This window comes from Oncorhynchus mykiss, chromosome 1 (assembly GCF_057628025.1).
Source record: "Oncorhynchus mykiss isolate SJ-2025 chromosome 1, ASM5762802v1, whole genome shotgun sequence".
Classification (NCBI taxonomy): Eukaryota; Metazoa; Chordata; class Actinopteri; order Salmoniformes; family Salmonidae; genus Oncorhynchus; species Oncorhynchus mykiss.
This window is the reverse complement of record NC_143022.1, coordinates 90,606,834-90,619,379: the sequence shown is the minus strand read 5'-3', so window position 1 is coordinate 90,619,379 and position 12,546 is coordinate 90,606,834. Positions and strand designations below refer to the sequence as shown.

Genomic DNA, 12,546 nt, shown 5'->3' with positions numbered 1-12,546 from the left:
AATCCAGGCTCCAGTCCACATTTCTGGCTCCAACCTACACTAAAACACATAACATTACTAATAACATTACTGTTATTCTCCATGCTTCTTATATTAGTCCACTTCTTCCCAGTTGCCAGGACAACAAACTGCTTATTTGTAGTCTGATATGCCTAGTTGTCTTTTTAATTTTATTGTAAAAAAAAATACCAATATAGAAAAACAAACAGAGTACACAACAGAGTATCCAAACATGGCAAACAACAGTCAGGGTAATGCAGCCCATACATTATGTCAACACCTTATTACTACATTCAACCTTTTGGTTGGTTTTGTTATCAGAAGAAGAAATGTTCTTTATATATTGTTCAATTTCATTCCAAAAATAGTAAAGAGGTTTTTGTCATTTACATTTATGAATATGGAATTGAGATAAAATACCAATGAGGTTGATTTAAGAAGAACTAATTTGCTATACTTTTAAAACCAAATATCACATTTTCAAGTAGAAGGGAAAATGTTTATGATCGAAAACAATCTCCAGATATCTTGCCACAGCTTCCTGGTATAAGAGCAATACCAAACTAAATGTGAAGCAGTCTCCTGTTGGTCATTACAGGAGGTAATGTTGGTCATCACAGAAGGTAATGTTGGTCATCACAGAAGGTAATGTTGGTCATTACAGAAGGTAATGTTGGTCATTACAGAAGGTAATGTTAGTCATTACAGAAGGTAGGTCATTACAGAAGGTAATGTTGGTCATTACAGAAGGTAATGTTGATCATCACAGAAGGTAATGTTGGTCATTACAGAAGGTAATGTTTGTCATTACAGAAGGTAATGTTTGTCATTACAGAAGGTAGGTCATTACAGAAGGTAATGTTGATCATCACAGAAGGTAATGTTGGTCATTACAGAAGGTAATGTTTGTCATTACAGAAGGTAATGTTGGTCATTACAGAAGGTAATGTTTGTCATTACAGAAGGTAATGTTAGTCATTACAGAAGGTAGGTCATTACAGAAGGTAATGTTGGTCATTACAGAAGGTAATGTTGATCATCACAGAAGGTAATGTTGGTCATTACAGAAGGTAATGTTTGTCATTACAGAAGGTAATGTTTGTCATTACAGAAGGTAGGTCATTACATAAGGTAATGTTGATCATCACAGAAGGTAATGTTGATCATCACAGAAGGTAATGTTGGTCATTACAGAAGGTAATGTTTGTCATTACAGAAGGTAATGTTGGTCATTACAGAAGGTACAAGAAACATCAATGTATTTTTTAAAACTTCAAGATCATGTTTAGTAGGGCAGCACTTGTGGATTAATTTATATTAAACTTCTTTAATATTATTAGTTAAAATAAACTTCTGAGAAAGAGACCAAACATTTTCCCAATGATTATTTCTTAAAAGGGCATTCTAGAAAGACATGACATATATGGGCCAAAATCCTTTCTCTGGCCAAAAGCTACGCCACGCCCACGGACGTTGGTTCCTTCTGCGCAATGAAGTATGTAGCGAACATCGAGCAGCGGAATGATTCCGTTTGAGTTGCCAGGCAACCTAGTTGTGCGTTTGAAAGTCAGTCTAATGAGGCTACGCATAACTCTGACCCTAACAGCTGCTTTGACAAAAAATACCCTTCTTAACTTTTAACAATTCCCGCCTTGTGTTACCAGTACAACAAATCTCCTCCATAAAACACCTGTGCAACCAATGCAATAATGGCAATTAACTATCAACAATATGCAAAGCAGTGTCGGGAAAACACACTAACATTACAGACTTATAGCGGCAGGACAGTAGAATCCTGCTGTAAACGTATCACACCCATTCATGTTATTGTCCATAATAACAGTCCTCAGACGATGATCACTCTCCTGACGGTGATTACACTCGTAACACCTGAGTGGGTGGGTGCAGTGTCCAGACGCACATTTCAGGCATTTTGATTGGTTTGTGAGTGACAAATAGATAGGTTGAGTAGCCAAACTAACGTGACTGAGGGGGAAAGCTACCCTATCTGCACTGACCCTACACACACTCACTAGACTATATATACACACACCATATACACACTCACTAGACTATATATACACACACCATATACACACTCACTAGGCTATATATACACACTCACTAGACTATATATACACACACCATATTGACACTCCCACACAAAACCCTCACACACTCACATACACTACATAAGCACACATTTTCCCTGGGCAGGTGTCTCACATCCTCAGCTTGAGGATGACGATGGCCAGGATGACGAAGAAAGTGTTCCAGCCCAGGGTGACAACAAAGCCTCGCCACACTATCATCCTGGAGAGACCCCAGCCTGAGGGAGAGACAAGGTAAGATGGTGTCTTTCTCTCTGTGTGTGTGTGTGTGGGAGAGAGAGTTTGTGTGTGTGTTTGTACTGTGATATGAAGATGAGACAGACAGACAGACAGACTGAGAGAGAGCAGGATATCTTTCCTCCACTGTGAGCTCGGGACTATGTTGTGCGTGTGTGTGTGTGTGTGTGTGTGTGTGTGTGTGTGTGTGTGTGTGTGTGTGTGTAAACTAAATACAAATAACTTCACAGATCTTCATTGTAAACAAGGGTTTGAACACTGTTTCCCATGCTCGTCGGTCGTTAAGACACTAACAGCTTGCAGACGGTAGGCAATTAAGGTCACAAAACTTAGGACACTAAAGAGGCCTTTCTGCTGACTCTGAAAAACACCAAAGAGAGATGCCCAGGGTCCCTGCTCATCTGTGTGAATGTGCCTTGGGCATGCTGCAAGGAGGCATGAAGACTGCAGATGTGGCGAGGGCAAAACATTGCAATGTCAGTACTGTGAGACGCCTAAGACAGCGCTACAGGGAGACAGGATGGACCGCTGATCGTCCTCGCAGTGGCAAACCACATGTAACAACACCTGCACAGGATCGGTACATCCGAACATCCCCCCTGCGGGAGAGGTACAGGATGGCAACAACAACTGCCCGAGTTACACCAGGAACACACAATCCCTCCATCAGTGCTCAGACTGTCCACAATAGGCTGAGAGAGGCTGGACTGAGGGCTTGTAGGCCTGTTGTAAGGCAGGTCCTCACCTCTCCTATGGGCACAAACCCACCGTCGCTGGACCAGACAGGACTTGCAAAAAGTGTTCTTCACTGACGAATCAAGGTTTTGTCTCACCAGGGGTGATGGTTGGATTCGCGTTTATCATCGAAGGAATGAGCGTTACACCGAGGCCTGTACTCTGGAGTGGGATCGATTTGGAGGTGGAGGATCCGTCATGGTCTGGGACGGTGTGTCACAGCCTCATCGGACTGAGCTTGTTGTCGTTGCAGGCAATCTCAACGCTGTGCGTTACAGGGAAGACATCCTCCTCCCTCCTGTGGTACCCTTCTTGCAGGCTCATCCTGACATGACCCTCCAGCAAGACAATGCCACCAGCCATACTGCTCGTTCTGTGTGATTTCCTGCAAGACCGGAATGTCAGTGTTCTGCCATGGCCATCGAAGAGCCCGGATCTAAATCCCATTGAGCACATCTGGGACCTGTTGGATCGGAGGGTGAGGGCTAGGGCCATTCCCCCCAGAAATGTCTGGGAACTTGCAGGTGCATTGGTGGAAGAGTGGGGTAACATCTCACAGCAAGAACTGGCAAATCTGGTGCAGTCTACGAGGAGGAGATGCACTGCAGTACTTAATGCAGCTGGTGGCCACAGCAGATACTGACTGTTACTTTTGATTTTGACCTTTGTTCAGGGACACATTATTCCATTTATGTTAGTCACATGTCTGTGGAACTTGTTCAGTTTATGTCTCAGTTGTTGAATCTTGTTATGTTCATACACATATTTAAACATGTTAAATTTGCTGAAAATAAACGCAGTTGACAGTGAGAACTTTTTTTTGTTGTTGCTGAGTTTATGTACAGTATTTATATTTGTGTGTGTGTGTCTGTGTGTGTGTGTGTGTCTGTGTTACCTCTGTACATGATGCATCGTAGGGCTTCAGAAGCGTAGGTCTGGGGCAGGGCCAGACTGATGTAACGTAGTGGATAGGGGATGCACTCCACAGGCCAGATTATACCTGTAGAGAGAGGAGGAAAGAGACTGTCTTAGAGAAAGAGAGAGTGAGATGTGTGTGTGCGTGCTGTTCTTCTTTGTGAGGCTCAGAAGACAGAGACAGGTCCTAAACTGATCTGCTTTGGCAACATGGATTTTCTTCCAAGAAAGTGTTATTTTCAGAAAGAGTAATTAAACTGAACTGAATAGGATTTAATTCAACTGTATTGAATTGCCTCAGGACTACCTGACATGATGACTCCTTGCTGTCCCCAGTCCACCTGGCAGTGCTGCTGCTCCAGGTTCAACTGTTCTGCCTGTGATTATTATTATTGGACCATGCTGGTCATTTATGAATATTTGAACATCTTGGCCATGTTCTGTTATAATCTCCACCCGGCACAGCCAAAAGAGGACTGGCCACCCCTCATAGCCTGCTTCCTCTAGGTTTCTTCCTAGGTTTTGGCCTTTCTAGGGAGTTTTTCCTAGTCAACGTGCTTCAACACCTGCATTGCTTGCTGTTTGAGGTTTCAGGCTGGGTTTCTGTACAGCATTTTGAGATATCAGCTGATGTACGAAGGGCTTTATAAATTGATTTGATTTGATATTGAGAGAACATGGAAGACACTATTGTAGTTTGGCACAGTTATGGAAATCAAACCCCCTAAAACGTACTACTGACTATTGAGGTAAAAGACAGTGTGTGTGTGTGTCTCTGTGTGCTAGCGTGTGTGAGTGTGTGACGTACCACTGACGATGAGGTTGAGGTAAAAGACAGTATGTGTGTGTGTGTGTCTCTGTGTGCTAGCGTGTGTATGTGCGTCCGTGTGTGAGTGTGGGACGTACCACTGACGATGAGGTCGAGGTAAAAGACAGTGTGTGTGACGTACCACTGACGATGAGGTTGGGGTAGAAGACAGTGTGTGTGACGTACCACTGACGATGAGGTCGAGGTAAAAGACAGTGTGTGTGACGTACCACTGACGATGAGATTGGGGTAGAAGACAGTATGTGGGACGTACCACTGACGATGAGGTTGGGGTAGAAGATACCAAGGGCAGCTTGGGTGGCGTTCTGTTCGTCATCGATGGCGGATGAGATGACCAGACCAAAGGAAGTGCCTGTTATACCCTGCAGCACGATCAGAGCTATAACCAACACCAGGTTCCCCTCATTAGGGATCTGGAGGGAAGGAGGGAGGCGGAGGAGGGGGAGAAAGAGGAAGAGAGAGGGGAAGGAAAGCGAGAGTTGGAGGAGGGGGAGAAGGACGCAGAGAGAGAGGACAGGGATTGGAGGAGGAGACAGTAAAAAGTGAGAAAGACAGAAAAGGAGGGATGGTAACAAGAGAGAGGAAGGTGAAAGAGCATGTCATGTTATTCAATGATATAGTGTCTGTTACATAAGGGTCTGGCTCTTTCTATTGTCACAATACAGAGACCTGTGTGTGTGTGTGTGTGTGTGTGTGTGTGTGTGTGTGTGTGTGTGTGTGTGTGTGTGTTACCTTAAAGACAAGCAGCATTAAGATCAGTAGTAGAATTATCTGGACACTGATGATAATCAGCTGGGAGATGAGATACGCCAGCACGGTCTCCATTGAACTCACACCTTGGGGAGGGAGAGGGAGAGGGAGAGGGAGAGAGAGAGGGAGAGAGAGAGGGTACACTGTGGCTAAATATTTGACCATGGTTCCTGACAAAATATAAAAAATATAAACAATTAGAGAGTGTCATTTCCCCAAATTTAAAACCCTTATTCAAGGTTTCAAAGACCTCTCTGATGAGGATAGACTGCCCGTCCTGTTGGGGGAGGACGCAGAGAGCTCTGGGTTGGCAGCACACTACATTGCTGCCTGCCATAAGTTGAGGGACAGTGTCTGACAGACCAATCAACCTGCACATGTACTCTACTGTATGCTTATTGTTATTGTTGAATGTATGGTTATTTTGACACTTGGTTATTGTTGTTACTGTTGTCCCGTTGACAATTTTGATTCTCATTTTTATTTTTTATATTGTAAATATCCAAAATAAGCTTTGGCAATATGTACATTGTTACGTTATGCCAATAAAGCAAATTGAATTGAATTGAATTGAATTGAGAGAGAGAGAGAGAGAGAGAGAGAGAGAGTGGGGGGGGAGTGAGAGAGAGAGAGAGAGAGAGGGGGGGGAGTGAGAGAGAGAGAGAGAGATAGAGGGGGGAGAGAGAAAGAGAGAGAGAGAGAGAGAGAGAGAGAGAGAGAGAGAGTGAGAGAGGGGGGGAGAGTGTGAGAGAGGGGGGGAGAGTGTGAGAGAGAGAGAGAGAGAGAGAGAGAGAGAGAGAGAGAGAGAGAGAGAGAGAGAGAAGGAGGAATAGAGAGAGAGGATAGGAAGAGGAGAAGCAATGTATTTATTTTTTCATAATGTGGGGCCCATGGTGATTTTTTTGAAGACATCAAAACTATGAAATAACACATGGAATCATGTAGTAACCAGAAAAGTGTTACACAAATCAAAATATATTTTCTATTTGAGATTCTTCAAAGTAGCCCTCCTCTGCCAAATACTCTACAGAAAATGACCATGGTGATAAATCAACTAGTTTTAGGAACTGTTATCATGTAGACATTTGGCTGTTGTCAGAATAATTAATGCTGTAGTCTTCTAAGCATTGTACGTCAACTGCAAGCCTCTATAGTGCACTATGGGCTCAGATCATCATCCGTGTACTGACCAGTATTGACCACTAGGGGGAGATGGTGGATCATTCTGATTAAAATCTAATCACATTTTGTCACATGCGCTGGTGTATACTATTGTGATATGCTAGTTTATGAGCCCTTTCCAACAATGTATGCAGAGTTAAAAAATAATAATACAAATAAAAAATAGAATGAAATATATTGAACAAAAATATAAACGCAACGTGCTAAAAATGTCTATGATTTTACTGAGTTACAGTTCATATAAGGAAATCAGTCAATTTAAATACATTCATTAGGCCCTAATCTATGGATTTCACATCACTGGGCAGAGGCACAGCCATGGGTGGGCCTGGGCCCACCCACTGGGAATCCAGGCCCAGCCAATCGGAATGATTTTTCCCCCACTAAAGACCTTTATTACAGACAGAAATACCCCTCAATTTCATCAGCGGGTGGCTGGTCTCAGACACAGGTGAAGAAGCAGGATGTGGAGGTTCTGGGTTGGCGTGGTTACGCGTGGTCTACGGTTGTGAGGCCAGTTTGAAATTAACTTTAAATTCTCTGGCAACAGCTCTGGTGGACATTCCTGCAGAACTTTAGACATCTGTGGCATTGTGATGTGTGACAAAACTGCACATTTGAGTGACCTTTTATTGTCCCCAGCACAAGGTGCACCTGTGTCATGATCGTGCTGTTTCATCAGCTTCTTGATATGCCACATCTGTCAGGTGGATGGATTATCTTGGCAAAGGAGAAATGCTCACTAATGGGACGTGAACAAATTTGTGCACAACATTTGAGAGCGATTAGCTTTTTGTGCGTATGGAACATTTCTGGGATCTTTTATTTCATGAAACATGTTGCTTTTATGTTTTTGCTCAGTATAGTTGTGTGTACGTTTTAAGCTAAGGATCTAATCTCCTGCTTTCAGACATTTCACCACCTAGATTACGAGGGTTAGATTTACATCCAAAAATGTAATGTCAGCACAAAGCATGTACAACATCTAGTATAATGATTAGCTTCATATACATAGTCTACAGCTGAACAGTATGTCAACAGTGTGTGAGTTAAGCTTCAGCAGCATAATGTCAAGGGCTGCATTGCAAATGCCCATAAGACTAATGCCATCATGCTATTGGCCAGTGGTTCCCAACTCCGGTCCTCGAGGACCCCCTCCCAACAGTACAGTTTTATTGTAACTCTGGACAAACACCTGATTCAACTTGTCAACTAATCATCAGGCCCTCTGAGTTGAATCAGGTTTGTTTGTCTGGGTCTACAACAATGTGTGCTGTTGTGGAAACTGGAGGACTGGAGTTGGGCTGTTGGGGGAACTGGAGGGTTGGAGTTGGGGGAACTGGATAACTGGAGTTGGGCTGTTGGGGGAACTGGAGGGTTGGAGTTGGGGGAACTGAAGGACTGGAGTTGGGCTGTTGGGGGAAATGGAGGGTTGGAGTTGGGGGAACTGGAGGACTGGAGTTGGGCTGTTGTGGGGAACTGGAGGACTGGAGTTGGGCTGTTGTGGGGAACTGGAGGACTGGAGTTGGGCTGTTGTGGGGAACTGAAGGACTGGAGTTGGGCTGTTGTGGGGAACTGGAGTTGGGCTGTTGTGGGGAACTGGAGGACTGGAGTTGGGCTGTTGTGGGGAACTGGAGGACTGGAGTTGGGCTGTTGTGGGGGACTGGAGGACAGGAGTTGGGCTGTTGTGGGGAACTGGAGGACTGGAGTTGGGCTGTTGTGGGGAACTGGAGGACTGGAGTGGGGCTGTTGTGGGGAACTGGAGGACTGGAGTTGGGCTGTTGTGGGGAACTGGAGGACTGGAGTTGGGCTGTTGTGGGGAACTGGAGGACTGGAGTTGGGCTGTTGTGGGGAACTGGAGGACTGGAGTTGGGCTGTTGTGGGGAACTGGAGGACTGGAGTTGGGCTGTTGTGGGGAACTGGAGGACTGGAGTGGGGCTGTTGTGGGGAACTGGAGGACTGGAGTTGGGCTGTTGTGGGGAACTGGAGGACTGGAGTTGGGCTGTTGTGGGGAACTGGAGGACTGGAGTTGGGCTGTTGTGGGGAACTGGAGGACTGGAGTTGGGCTGTTGTGGGGAACTGGAGGACTGGAGTGGGGCTGTTGTGGGGAACTGGAGGACTGGAGTTGGGCTGTTGTGGGGAACTGGAGGACTGGAGTTGGGCTGTTGTGGGGAACTGGAGGACTGGAGTTGGGCTGTTGTGGGGAACTGGAGGACTGGAGTTGGAGGAACTGGAGGACTGGAGTTGGAGGAACTGGAAGACTGGAGTTGGGAACCACTGCTGTAGGCCTGTGACTGCATTGGTGCTGCATGCCATTATCAGCTGTAAAATGGGTTCACATGGCCGATATCCTGAAAAAATAGTGACAATTAAATAAAACTAATTGGAGAGGTAAATGTTCATTTGAGAATAGAACACAGAAACAGACAAATTAGAGACAAATTCCCCTCTTTATTGCAGGATTGTGATCTGTGATCAATCAACATCAGCACTAGTTCATCTTGAATAATAGTTACATTAACACTTAACTGCAAAAATGAACACTGTCAAAGTGTAAGTCCAACATCACTTCACTGATCTACTGGGGGAACAGACTTCTGTTAGGTTTGATACATTGAATCAGGTGTGTTAGTGCAGGGCTGGAACAGAAGCCTGCACACCCAGTACAGTTGGCCCGCTCCAGTTGTAATGTGTTTATACATTGAATCAGGTGTGTTAGTGCAGGGCTGGAACAGAAGCCTGCACACCCAGTACAGTTGGCCCGCTCCAGTTGTAATGTGTTTATACATTGAATCAGGTGTGTTAGTGCAGGGCTGGAACAGAAGCCTGCACACCCAGTACAGTTGGCCCGCTCCAGTTGTAATGTGTTTATACATTGAATCAGGTGTGTTAGTGCAGGGCTGGAACAGAAGCCTGCACACCCAGTACAGTTGGCCCGCTCCAGTTGTAATGTGTTTATACATTGTGTGACTTTTAAACTGTATTTTTCTTCACAAAAATGTACTAATATATAATCCATGGTATATTCTCTTGGGACATTAATTGGGACCTCTTCATCTCCAGACAGGGTTTCACGGCACTCTGTATCTGAGGACAGACATCAAAAAGAAACAGGCAGCATTATACTCAAATTAGACAGCCCTGAATATTATGTTGCTCTATCTCTCTGTCCTCAGTATCTCACTAGGGACTGGAACTAGAGAATAGTTTCATAATGTCCTCCCACAAATGTACCTCCCCTATCTAGAGTAGCCTGCTCTCTGTTCTCTGACAGCTGGAACTGCGAGCTAATTCTTTCACCCTCTTCCATGGCTGTTAGCTAGTTAACTAGCTACAAATGCATTTGAGTTACAACGATAAATACATCAAGATAACTAACTAGCTAATATGAAGCTAGCAAACTGGTGATATTTAATTCACCTAGCTAGCTACAGTATACAGTATGTAAAGTTAGGTAACTAGCGAACATTACGTTAGCAGCTAATTTGAGTTAGCCTGCACACTAACTTTCTGTAGCAAGCTAGCTAGTTAATAATACATTGTTTTTTATCACTTTCAACATATATTTACTTACTTGAATAGGTTATCCCACTGACTCCGTTTTCTGAGTCCTTAGAAAAAAACGAAATAATGGGACATCTTCCCAAAGTTTCCGGTGGTAACAAAACGCAGCCAGCCAAGTGGATGATTGGAGGACTTCCTCAGCCTTCAGTTTGGTCTTCCAACATGGGGGTTGCTAGGTGATTTGTGACGTCCTTGCAAGTCCTCTATAGGTGCTGTTTGGGACGCTTGGCCCAGGTCAAAATGTAAGCACTAAATAGGGAATAGGGTACCATTTTGTTACCCACTCTGTGAACTTTGACCTCTTACCTGAGACCCAGCACCTTTCCATTAGCCCCTCCTTCCTCTCTATCACAAAGGACAGAGCGGTCAAGCCCACTGCCAGGTAGAAAGTGATGCTGTGTAGAGAGAGAAGGCGTGCGGGAGAGAGAGAAGAAGGGAAGGGAGAGAATGAGGGGAAGCGAGAAGGAGGGAGGGGGTAGAATGAGGGAGAAGGGAGAGAGAGAGAAGGAGGGAGGGGGTAGAAGGGAGGGAGAGAGAGAAGGAGAGAGGGGGTAGAATGAGGGAGAAGGGGGGGGGAGAGAAGGAGGGAGGGGGTAGAAGGGAGGGAGAGAGAGAAGGAGAGAGGGGGTAGAATGAGGGCGAAGGGGGAGAGAGAAGGGGGGGAGGTGGTAGAATAAGGGAAGGAGAGAAGGTGAAAAAGAGGATAAATTGAGAAAAAAAAGAGGATATATGAGGAAGTTATATGGAGTAGAGAGAGAGACAGGAGCGAGAGAGACAGAGAGAGTGAGAGAGACAGGAGAGAGAGAGATACAGGGAGAGACAAAAAGAGAGAGAGACAGGAGAGAGATAGAGAGGGAGAAAGAGAGAGAGCGACACGGAGAGAGAGACAGGAGAGAGATAGAGAAAGACAGGAGAGAGACAGGAGAGAGAGATACAGGGAGAGAGAGACAGAAAGAGAGAGAGAGAGAAAGAGAGAGAGCGACAGGGAGAGAGTAAGAGGAGGGAAACCGTAAGACATACAGTATTTTAACAGATTATCATCTTCGTCTCAGTAAAGCTGACTAGGTTCAGACGTGGACTGAATCTCTACCTCAGAACGGCTCCTGGCGTCACAAACGTGGTGAAGTCTGAGTTCATGCTGCCATAGATGGGCTCCTCAAACTGGAAAGAGAAACGGGACAAAGAGAAATAGCGAGCAAAAGGTGTTAAAAAATGAGAAATAGTAAGTGAAATATTTTCCCCCTATGCACAGTACATCTGTGTATTCATCAAGAATGGATCACACATTTGTATACTTTCAACAACACGGGTTACATTGTGGTCTTGGGAAGACAACAGCTTGTCTCTATCAGACACTAGCAAGGCTAGTAGATGTGGATGGCAGAATACTATCAACACAGGGCCTGCTTCCCAAATGACACCCTATTCCCTACATAGGACACTACTTTTGACCACGGCCCTATGGACCATTTGGGACGTAACCAGGGTTTTAAGGGGATTGTCATACCTTGACAGGAAGAGAGAGCAGGTAAGACCTGCTACTCATCTTATACTGGATAAAACCCTGAGGAGGGAACAGAGAGGCAGAAGCCATATGAATAATGACACTAACACTCTCAAAAGTCAAATAACTCTTCCAAAACAGAATCATTCGTCACCTAATGACAAAACAAAGAAAAAGGAACTCTGGTGTACCTCAAAGGCATCTTTCATTTTTTTCTGAAGCATTAAGGCGATCTGTCGATCTGGAGAAAATATATTAAAAGGTTAAAACAATGTCACCAGACGTTTGACTAACATCAAAACATGTTTGATCTATTTCAATGATTTGAACGTTTACAGTATTTGGAATAAAACTAATCAATAATTTACTTTGAAAAGCATTCAAAATCCATTTCCATTACTTGGGAGATGAGCCATCATTCAGAAGACCCCCACAGTATTGTAAAACAGTTACACTAACACCTAGAGGTCAATTTCACAGCCAAACTATCTATGCTATTCTATTGGCATTCTATTATATTCTAACAGTGTTCTATTCTATTCAGATCTATTCTATTCTATTCAGATCAACTATATTCTCTCAGTATTCTATTCTATTCCAACAGTGTTCTATTCTATTCAGATCTATTCTATTCTAACAGTGTTCTATTCTATTCAGATCTATTCTATTCTATTCAGATCAACTATATTCTCTCAGTATTCTATTTTATTCCAACATTG

At 44.2% G+C, this 12,546-nt stretch overlaps 1 protein-coding gene across 1 annotated transcript in view; it reads right to left on the bottom strand.

Moving 5' to 3' along the window:
* Window positions 1-149: 149 nt before the first annotated feature.
* Window positions 150-12,546, bottom strand: part of LOC110532855 (ABC transporter G family member 23) — a 47,035-nt gene continuing 34,638 nt past the window's right edge. The window contains exons 13-20 of the mRNA XM_090181854.1: window positions 12,019-12,068; window positions 11,831-11,887; window positions 11,414-11,484; window positions 10,630-10,718; window positions 5,560-5,663; window positions 5,081-5,240; window positions 3,979-4,083; window positions 150-2,329 (exon numbers count right to left, since the gene is read on the bottom strand). Coding sequence (XP_090037980.1) covers window positions 2,223-2,329; window positions 3,979-4,083; window positions 5,081-5,240; window positions 5,560-5,663; window positions 10,630-10,718; window positions 11,414-11,484; window positions 11,831-11,887; window positions 12,019-12,068 — 743 coding nt within the window. The 3' untranslated portion in view covers window positions 150-2,222. The remainder of the gene's footprint in view (window positions 2,330-3,978; window positions 4,084-5,080; window positions 5,241-5,559; window positions 5,664-10,629; window positions 10,719-11,413; window positions 11,485-11,830; window positions 11,888-12,018; window positions 12,069-12,546) is intronic.